Here is an 11,226-nt window from a genome sequence, read left to right as displayed (position 1 = left end):
CAAACCAATATATTTAATGCTGTGTTTGAGTAGCCTATTGTATTGAAACAACCACATGTATCCTTTGCAATGCTAAACTCAATGATATATTAAACCCAATTTCCCAGAACATCTTGGGTCAGATTAATTTTGGTTTCGAATAGAAACCTCTGTATTTCTAGGTGTCCTAGAGATTTGTGATGTCAGGTCCTCTCTTGATTGCTATTGGCGGAAAAGTACTCACCCCGCCTATATTTTATTTATTTTTTTGCTCTGAAAGATCTGCAACCAGAATACAACCCGCAGTGAAGTCTATATTGTATCCCGGTTCAACGCACGGAAACTGATGGGGGGTTTGATTCCCTGCTTCAGGAACCCCCCCGATCCCACCATCATGTGGAAAGTTGTGTTTTTCACGCTAATATTTTTTTGCATTGACTCCACATTTGCAGGTACGTTTTGATAAATATTCATTTGCTTTAAAATGCCATTCTAAAGTGAGACGAAGGATTATGCTGTCTTGCCTAACACTGGTGTTTGATTTCCTTACTAAGATTTTAAGCATGTGTTTTGCATTTTTTAAAAACTGTTCTATAATATTTAGATGTGCCGTGTGATTACTGTGTTACTGGCCATTGGTGGGGGGTTCAAATTGTATTAATTTCAATTGAGGCCCCATTTTAGCGGAGGCACCTGGGCTTCAGCTCGGGAAAGGCTGTGCTGACCGCTCTTGCTTAATACCTTAAAACTTCAGATGTATTGACTTTTTGCCTTGTTGCATGGTTATCTTTGAATAGAGTTTGGAATATGAATTGATGTACTATGTTTTATTTGGTATCTTACTAATTTGGTTATATTTACCCCAGTTAACATGCATTTACTAACACAAAATAAATTAATAAAAACATAATTATTCTTACTTTAGTTTTGTATGATATGATTTATATATCAAAAGACCCAGCTCCTTCTCTTACAGATCACTCGTGATTGTGCGAATGTAGCCGTACTGTTAGCTTACTCGCATTTTTAGTGCGTCCTGTGAAATGACAGTACGTTTAAGAGACACAATTATAGCAGTAGTTAGCTCAGGCTTGATAGATTAAAAAAACACATATAATTAGACATAGAGAAAGAGCGCAAAAGCCACAAACTCAGTGTAAATAAATAAAAATATATCAAATCTTACTTTCATTTTTTTTACCTTATTTGATGTATTCCTAGAAACTAGTGACGTCGTGTGGTTACATTTTGCAACTGGTTAAGAGTGTCAACGAAAGCCAGTCATTTCATTAACGAATAAATCCTTTTTAAGACTGCTGACAAGACTTAAAACGGCATTAAGTAGTTTTTACCTCATAGTACGGAATTACTAGATGGAAGTTGCTAGATAGTTTCAAGTTTCAACCAGCACACCTGGAACATGACAGATTTCACAAGTTTTAAATAAGTGTTAATTTACAAGCAGATATCACTGTATTCACATTGTAGCCTGTATTGCATTCCACTATAGGAAAATACAGTATACTGTAATACAAAAAACGTAGAGAGATCCCAGCCGTATAACTTGTAATGATTTTGTTTTCCCAGTGACGCACTCCCTACAGTATGTCTACACCGGCACGTCAGGGATACCTGACTTCCCAGAGTTTGTGTCTGTGGGGCTGGTAAATGGGGAGCCCATCGATTACTATGACAGCAAAGTACGCAACGTGACATCTCGTCAGGACTGGATGACTAAGGCTGTGCATGCTGATTACTGGGAACAGCAGATTCAGTATAGCAGGGATGCAGAGTGTGAGATGAGAAAGAGCATTGCAGTGGCAAAGAAGCTCTTCAATCACACAGAAGGTAAGTGGTGCATGTTTACCACAGTGTAACATGTTTGTTAGTGGTGTAGCAGTCCTGATCCAGACCGCAGTACAAACATTCAGAATGTTGTGTTTGCGGTTCTGGAAGACAGAACCACGATAAACATCTAAATCCCCTGCTGCAGGTGCAGCCTGTTGAGCTCTCATTATGTCACAAATGTTAAAAACTAATTTTTCATTTCAGAATTAACACTATGACACATGTAAATCAATTACTATTCAGTTTAAAATTAGGGAAACCTGTATATTTTGTAAATTTTGTACACTACACGTATTTTATTGTCTTCCAGCTGCATGTGTGACGTGACTATTTTGGTCCAAAACTTGGCTAGTTTCATTAGATCAAGATGGACAATAACCCTGAGATGGCCTGGTCACATTCAGTCAGCAGTGCGGGAACATTCTGGTTATCCAGTAAAGCATGGCATTTTATTTTTTACTTTATTTTTGTTTACATAGTTATTTTATGTAATGTTAAACATTTTCGTTAGTGTTCTTCGGTTTAGTGTTCCAAATTGCTAGTGATTCATTAAGGCCCAGAATTTTTCTTCCCATTTTTTTGTATGAAAAACAAACAAACATTCTGGATACGAAACAGATCGTGGCTCAGAAATCGAGGTCTGAACTGAACCACGGATTTGGAGAATTGTTACACCCGTACTGCTTATCTGAACACTATGCTCACATCAAATGTATAAAAACACCACAGCACTCAATACATGCTTTGTTGTAGGGCAAAGGTGTGCATGTACATGTTTTACATTTAGAATAGAATAGAATGCCTTTTATTGTCATCGCACAGATTTACTATGAAATTTAGTATATTTTGTATATTACATTTTTTGTTTATTTCTTTGAATTGATACTGTATGTAATTCTGATGACTTTCAGTACAGGAGAATTATGTTATGTATTACTAAGAACAGGCTTTTATTTCTACACTAATGAAATATGACATCAGTGTTTTCATATTGTACTTCAGCCGAATTTAATGGAATGCACAGTTATTTTAAATGATTGGGTCTCGGCACACTTCAGTGTCAGAGAAGCTCAACCCAGGGGTCAGTAGACTTCCTGCTGTGTGGCACCAAGGACATAGTGTCTGCTTTAGAGAAGCTGCCGGTATTTTTGCATGACACACAGCATGCAAATTCACACCATTTAGGGGTTTGTCTCCTCAGCACCGGCCCCGTGTAAATGTAGGAATTCCCCACCCAGCCTCTGATTGGTCCATGATCAGCTGCCACTGCCATTGTTAGAAACCGCATCAAACCTGCCTGCTAATTCTCTCCTCTTTCTGTTCAGGTATCCACACACTTCAGGTGATGTACGGCTGTGACTGGGATGATGAAACTGGGGCCACAGGTGGTCAAGACCAGTATGGTTATGATGGGAGTGACTTCATTGCATTGGACTTCAAGACCATGAGCTTTGTGGCTCCAGTGCAGCAGGCAGTTCCTACTAAAGTAAAGTGGGACAGTAACAGAGATCGTCTTGAAGAAGAAAAAGTTTATTTCACCGGGATCTGCACTGAGTGGCTGAAGAAGTATGTGAGCTACGGGAAGAGCACACTGGAGAGGACAGGTACAGTACAGCAGGTCTGGGACTGGGGCTGTGCTGCTTAGCAGATACACTGAGTGTCAGGCTGTAACACACTGGAGGGCAAAGCGGCACCTTAATCCACTTTTCTGGCAAAACATTTAGCCTGTTTTTTAAAATGCAGCCAGAACTGATGCCAACCTTCCAAAGACAGGTTTACATGATACTACATCATTAACACCTTCCTGGCATAAATACTAAGAAATACAGGGGGGGCACAGCTGTCCCTGTCCTGATGCAGGCTTATAGCTAAACTGTGTAGAATATTAATCACATTATATATTTACAGGAGAGATTGCTGGTGATGAAGTGTAGCGTTTTATTTATGGATGTTTTTGTCTTTCTCCCCAAGTCCGCCCTGAGGTGTCTCTGCTGCAGAAGGACCCCTCCTCTCCTGTCACCTGCCGCGCAACCGGCTTCTTCCCCAGAGGAATCGTGGTGACCTGGAGGAAAGATGGAGTGGACATGCACAGCGATGTGGAGGAGGGGGAGACCCTGCCAAACGGGGACGGAACTTTCCAGATCACATCAAAACTCACGGTGAAGCCTGAGGACTGGAAGATGAACAGCTACAGCTGTGTCGTGCAGCACAACAGCCTCCAGGATGACATTGCTGTGCTGCTGGAGGAGAAGAACATAAGGACCAATCAGGGTAAGAGGAGCAGCGACACAGTAATGAGAGAGAGCAGCTGATGGGCGTCACTGTCAGGGGTGAACATGGTGCTTTAACCTTATTTTAGGAGGCGTTTCCTGGGGCATCATCATCGGCTGTGTGGCTGCTGCTCTGGCTCTCGTTGCTGTCGTCGTTGGGGTCGTGTTGTGGAGGAGGAGCAGGACAGGTAACAGAAAAGCCGACAGACAGAGAGAACAATGGCGTCCAGACAGAAACACAAGTGACGTTTGAAAGCATGTAACTGCACACAGTCATTATACTGGGGCCTCTGACACACGAATGATGCACAGAGTCTGAGTGCCTGTGTCTGACTCTGTGTCCCTCTGTGTTTCAGGCTATGGGAAAGCCGGCAGTAAGTATTGTTACTCTGTATTGCTGTTGCCAAGACTGAATATATGTATAAGGAGCATTTAAATTTAAAATTGATTTAAGTGGAAATATCACCTTGAATAAATTGCCTGCAGTCCTTTAGTACGTATGTATAGAATATAACCAAACCCTGTGACTTTATCTGTGGTTTTTCACTGTAGCATCTGACACTGATTCTGAGAACTCCAGCCAACAGCAACCAAAAGCATGAGTTCACCCTCCATGATGTCACAGTAAGTCCTGTTACCATGGAACATACCTTACATGGTATTTACACTGCCAAATGCACATTCATTTAAATTTTTATTCCATTTTCTTATATAAGCGATATATGTGCTGTACTGTACCTCAGGAAATTGTTGGACATGGTGCTTAGTGAAAAAGCAGCTTGACAGCCGAGCTTTTAGGTACACTGTGTACTTCAGCTGTGAATAACACCTTCTGTGAGATCTTTTTGAAACATAACTTTGACTAACAAATACTTGTGCGCATTGTCATAATCAAAGTGTGAAATACGCACTGGGAGTTTCTGTTAGTCTAATTCATCCAGAGCTACTAGTTTACCGCCTTCTGATGTTCTGTGGATTTTTTTTAACCAGGCTAACTGTGTTAGCATTGTGGCCGCACAACAACGTGTCTGTTTTAATGTTGATGTTATTTAACTTAAACTGATGATAAATACAAGTTGCAGGTGAGAAAATTTTATTATATTTTGGTTCAGACAGAGCGTCTGTTTCAGGGTGCTGAGTGGGGATGATATCTACCCCCATCCATCCTGCAAACATTTAAACCGTCCCGATCCTCCCCCCCAACCCCCCCCCACCCCCCGCCGGACATAAGTAATTCAGTGTAAAATTAATTAATTAAAATTGAGCATGCACACCTTTGCATTTAGAACTTGTGTTTGAGTTTGTTTGTTTGCTTTGTCTGATTTGTCCTCCAGCTGCATTCAGGATGTTTTCTTCTCATTTCGGTCTGATTTTGGTTTCAGGTTCATCTCCTTCTCTGCCAGAAGACAAAGACAAGATAAGATGAATGTGCAGACCTGATACCCCCCCCCCCCCCCCCAAACACACACACACACACACACATACAATATACTGTCTATTCTTTATTAAGCATTTAGCAGCTTTACAATCAACAAGTCATGAGATTCAAACTGTGAGGAGCAGAATAAATTTAATCAGAAACTGAATCACTGACTGATGGTCAGGAAGGATCATTAATGCAGGTTTATTTCTCTCTGTAAGTTACTGTATTAGCAGTTAAACCTCAGCTGTCTTATAGCTGCTCTGCTCTGTCACTGTCCAGCACTTTATTATTATAGGAAGCACCTTTTATAATTAGCTGTTGTTGCCCAGAGTTACATTGTTGCACTCAGGTGAGGATTATTGGTAACTTAGTGAGTGGAAAATTATATTTTAAATGCTTCTGAGTATGTAGTGCATTTCTCACAAGGTTTTCATACATTGTTCTTGTATGTTACTTAATTTTCTGCTGAAGGTGTGAACTTGTTTCTTTCAGAATTAATGTGATATGAACTTTTTTCAGTTTGTCTAGTTGCTGTAGGTAATGTAACCCTAAACCTTATGCTTTGGTGGTTTTACATACAGAACTGTTTAAGTAATTATGAAATTCTGTTGTTATATACACAAGTGGAAAATCGCTGAATATATGATTACCATGTTCATAAAATGAAACTTCTTTATCAGTAAAATAAATTATGAAAAAGACAAACAGAAATTCGTATTGCATTAATTTTCATTTTGAATGTAAATATTTTGTCTGAAATGGACTAATAAAGAGAACAAATCTGGACAGATGTGTTTGTGATTCTTAATGTAATGTATTGCAGAACCAGCAGGAAACAATTGCATATTTAATCCTTAATTTCTTTAAATATATTATCTGTCTCTACCCAGGAATGTTTCACTGAAGGTTTTTCCTGTTTGTTTTTTGGTGTGGTATGGCTCAGCTCCTGTATGCCAGTGGGAAAGCGCCATTGTTTTCAGTACTAAAACCTCTACCATCCTGCTGAACTGTGTTCAGAATAAGTGGACACAGACAATTTTATAATTTAATTTAATTGAGTTTAATGGCTGTCGCATTCGCAAAATCATAAAACCACAGCTATCATCTGTGAATTCTGTATAATCCCCGTCAAGCTCATCCGCAAGCTTGAGCACTTATACACACCGCTGTCAAGTTTGCTGACACGGTCCTAATGGGTTGGATCTTCCTTAACGAATCGCCCTACCAGGAGGAGGTGGAGAATCGGTCACGGTTTTGGTAAAATCGTGTTCACCTTAATTGGAGGCAGGTTTTATTGAATGTAAGCTGATTCACTCTGTAAGAGAGTTTACCTCATTCATACTGGTCAATATTTACATTCCACCCCAGTCCTGTGAGCGCAAAGCCTTTAAAATGCTGGCAGATCTCATTTCTAAAACTGAGAGTGATCAGCCAGACTCCATTTTGATTAAACGTGGTGACAAAGGAAATCTCTAAGTGCAGACAATGTGTGACAGGTGCCACGAGGGAAGGAAAGATCACTGCTAAACTGCAATTAAAGATGCTCATTACTATGACCAGGTATCATCTCATACCTTGAGGCACTGTTCTAACTGGCTCCGGTTGAAACTGATATTTTTAACAAATCACTGAATTTATTCTGTGCTCCCATATGTTTCAGGTCCTCCACTAGGATTCCTGTCCCCAAAAAGGTTATCAACTGCAAATTCAAGCAGTGTAGTGAAATGGGTAAACTTTTATGAAGTTTTAAAGTTACTAGTCAAGGCTTGGGCAGTATTATGGTAATAAGGCATACCACAGTATTTTAAAGTCTTTACGACAAAATTAGCCTGGACCCTACCCCCAACACGGATCATCACACCATTACAAGACAGCACTACAAACAGGAACACTGGGGCAGACACTCTCACAGTCGCAGCATCCGCTGATCTTTCCTGAAAGAACTCGCTGTCTTCTGCCTCACAACGAATTTACACTCCTGGCTTCGCTTGAGTCTCCTTTCCGCAGTCCCTTGTTCCATGTCTTCCCTGTTCACTGTTCTGTTCCATTTACCACTCCAAAAATAGGGGATCACCCTAGTGAAAACACTAATCACAGTCAGCAAACAACTATTACCATTCTCACCCTGTGACACCTATACACTCACCTAAAGGATTATTAGGAACACCTGTTCAATTTCTCATTAATGCAATTATCTAATCAACCAATCACATGGCAGTTGCTTCAATGCATTTAGGGGTGTGGTCCTGGTCAAGACAATCTCCTGAACTCCAAACTGAATGTCAGAATGGGAAAGAAAGGTGATTTAAGCAATTTTGAGCGTGGCATGGTTGTTGGTGCCAGACGGGCCGGTCTGAGTATTTCACAATCTGCTCAGTTACTGGGATTTTCACGCACAACCATTTCTAGGGTTTACAAAGAATGGTGTGCAAAGGGAAAAACATCCAGTATGCGGCAGTCCTGTGGGCGAAAATACCTTGTTGATGCTAGAGGTCAGAGGAGAATGGGCCGACTGATTCAAGCTGATAGAAGAGCAACTTTGACTGAAATAACCACTCGTTACAACCGAGGTATGCAGCAAAACATTTGTGAAGCCACAACACGCACAACCTTGAGGTGGATGGGCTACAACAGCAGAAGACCCCACCGGGTACCACTCATCTCCACTACAAATAGGAAAAAGAGGCTACAATTTGCACGAGCTCACCAAAATTGGACAGTTGAAGACTGGAAAAATGTTGCCTGGTCTGATGAGTCTCGATTTCTGTTGAGACATTCAAATGGTAGAGTCAGAATTTGGCGTAAACAGAATGAGAACATGGATCCATCATGCCTTGTTACCACTGTGCAGGCTGGTGGTGGTGGTGTAATGGTGTGGGGGATGTTTCTTGGCACACTTTAGGCCCCTTAGTGCCAATTGGGCATCGTTTAAATGCCACGGCCTACCTGAGCATTGTTTCTGACCATGTCCATCCCTTTATGACCACCATGTACCCATCCTCTGATGGCTACTTCCAGCAGGATAATGCACCATGTCACAAAGCTCGAATCATTTCAAATTGGTTTCTTGAACATGACAATGAGTTCACTGTACTAAAATGCCCCCCACAGTCACCAGATCTCAACCCAATAGAGCATCTTTGGGATGTGGTGGAACGGGAGCTTCGTGCCCTGAATGTGCATCCCACAAATCTCCATCAACTGCAAGATGCTATCCTATCAATATGGGCCAACATTTCTAAAGAATGCTTACAGCACCTTGTTGAATCAATGCCACGTAGAATTAAGCCAGTTCTGAAGGTGAAAGGGGGTCAAACACCGTATTAATATGGTGTTCCTAATAATCCTTTAGGTGAGTGTATATAATTTATTTTTCTAAGTTGTGAATTTGGTTTATCGTGAATTGTGAAATGATGGTCTTTCTCATTTGGTCTAATAAAAATTGTTGTGGGTAGCAGATCATTCAAAACATAATGTTTCACTGCTTTTGAATACGGGAGTGTTTTAGTAGTAATGAAATCACCATCCACATAAGATGGTATGTAGTTCTCCAGGTTGGACATCAATGCCCAGAAGGCTGTTGGTTCAAATCCCGTGTCCCGCAGAGTATCATATCACCCCTGGGCCCTGCAGCAAGCTCCTTATCCCCAAACACTGCCCCAAGGTGCTGGATAAATGGCTTTGCTCTCCCCAGGATGTGTGTGTCTAATAGGAGGGGGGGCACTTTTGTTGGGTGCTGTGTGGTTCTGAGGCAGGGGTCCCCAACAGGCAGCCTGCAGGCCAAATCTGCCCCACGAGAGTCAAATGTTTGGCTAGCGCAAAACATCATGTGTGTCAGTGTGTTTTGCCTAAGGTTACATCACCATCAGGAAGGTTGCTAGTTCAAACCCCATGACTGAAACAGTGTTTGCACTGTTAGACCCTTTAGCAAAGCCCTTAACCCTAAATGCTCCTGGGTCTGGCTGACCCTGCGCTCTGATCCTCAGCCGTACATCAGTTTGGACAACAAGGTTGCTGCTGTTGCCAAAATGTATTTCTGTAATCATGAGTAGATATGTGAACTGTACTACTAAATAAATATTAAATAAATAATTGCAAAATTATTTATTTTGAAAGAGAAAAATGGATATTTGCATCACATGCTATCAGAATTGCATCAGAAACGACATATTACAATAAAATGATGAACTGAAACGCATTTGTGTTTGTGATTTTTATTATAGCTGCATGAGCAGGAAATAATTACATATTTAACCCTTAATTTCTTCATATTAGTTAATTATCTGTCCATGAGTTTTGTTTATATTTATTTATGTGATTCGGTGACTTTTTTTTTTATGTAAATACCGCTTAGTGAGTGAGCATGACTCTGAAACGAACCAGCATCCCACCCACGGTGTCCTGGGCCCAGTGCATCCTGGGATATTCACCAGGATTCCAGTGACCCTGTACTAATAAGCATGGATGGATGGATGGACGGAAGGATGGATGGAAAAATACAGGGTCACTTCTTGCAAGATTGCTGATTAAAAATCATTCAGTTATGCAAAAAAAATTGTAATATTTTCTATATTAGCGTATGAGTGTAGAATTGCAAAGTGAATTAAAAATTGTAGACTACTGAATATTGAAATCTACTTGTAAATGTGCATTGGATTCACCCTGTGTTGCACGACACCATTTAACAAACAGAGGACACGTGACCACAGGGGAATTCCCACAGCAGAAACCTGTTCAGCTTAAATCTCCATGGCGACAGATGACAACATACATTATGCATATGACCAGAGTGGAAATGAATGATAGACAATGTCTGCTGATGTCCGTCATACGAATACAGGCATAAATATCAGTATGTTGTAGTCTTAATAAATTTATTTATATATAAGTGTCAGTAAAGTTAATTGGCAAATAGGCTTCTAGTATTATGTAATTTCTAGATGATTTATTGACCTGAAAACCCTTTTTCTTTATTGTAATGAAGTACTAAATTCTATTATTTGACATCACATCCTCATATTGCAAAAATATCAGCATTTATAATCTCTGCCTACAGCATGACTGCCTGATCTTGGGCTTGAATTTTTAAAGTCTGACTACAAATCACTGGGATGAAATAATGAGCTATTCTAGACTGGGAGAAAGACTGGTAAATTAAAAAACTAAGGTATTCTGAAATTTCAAAATGATGTTCAGAATTTATCTTGGAAAACTGGAAATCTCTTTAAAAAGAAGACATGTAATAATGAAAAAACCTAAATGTCTATATGCTTAACAGTTAATTTATCATACTTCCATTATCTTGTACAGACATATCTGTAAACAATCTTTCAATAAATCAAAGGAACCAAAATAAATAACATATAAAATTATATTTTAATTTATTATCTTAGTTTTAATGAAATCACATCTTGGAAGTGTGATTTAATCACCAGAAACTCAGCCTTGCCACAACTTCATAGATTCAAGAGTCCTTTTTAAAAATAGGGACCTATTTTGCCAGTACAGAGAACCATAAGCCATGTTAACCCAACAACATCCAGTACTTTCAGTCTCGCTGTATGAATGGACCATTGCAACCTTTGCACCACAGAGCCTCTGACCACCACTGAGACTTGAACTGCAGTGATAGACTTTGATCCAGCAGAAGTAGGTGTCGCTTAACCCAGAGGAAATTCCCTCTCACCAGAACACGGCCCTCTGTCT

At 40.2% G+C, this 11,226-nt stretch overlaps 1 protein-coding gene across 3 annotated transcripts in view; it reads left to right on the top strand.

The window, feature by feature from the left end:
• Positions 1-268: 268 nt before the first annotated feature.
• The window catches only part of LOC111856890 (class I histocompatibility antigen, F10 alpha chain-like), a 30,819-nt gene continuing 19,861 nt past the window's right edge, over positions 269-11,226 (top strand). Inside the window, exons 1-8 of one of the 3 annotated variants that reach the window (XR_011984982.1) lie at positions 269-431; positions 1,567-1,827; positions 3,153-3,431; positions 3,799-4,098; positions 4,187-4,285; positions 4,454-4,471; positions 4,650-4,721; positions 5,480-5,507. Coding sequence is in view for 1 of the 3 variants with exons in the window: in XM_072705824.1 (XP_072561925.1) it covers positions 326-431; positions 1,567-1,827; positions 3,153-3,431; positions 3,799-4,098; positions 4,187-4,285; positions 4,454-4,471; positions 4,650-4,699 (1,113 nt within the window). In the remaining 2 variants the exon portion in view is untranslated. Of the gene's footprint in view, positions 432-1,566; positions 1,828-3,152; positions 3,432-3,798; positions 4,099-4,186; positions 4,286-4,453; positions 4,472-4,649; positions 4,722-5,467; positions 5,508-11,226 lie in introns of all 3 variants that reach the window. The other 2 variants (XR_011984983.1, XM_072705824.1) reach the window with 2 other exon arrangements.

Source organism: Paramormyrops kingsleyae, chromosome 23, assembly GCF_048594095.1.
Source record: "Paramormyrops kingsleyae isolate MSU_618 chromosome 23, PKINGS_0.4, whole genome shotgun sequence".
Lineage (NCBI taxonomy): Eukaryota > Metazoa > Chordata > Actinopteri > Osteoglossiformes > Mormyridae > Paramormyrops > Paramormyrops kingsleyae.
This window is presented reverse-complemented; position numbering and strand designations above follow the sequence as displayed.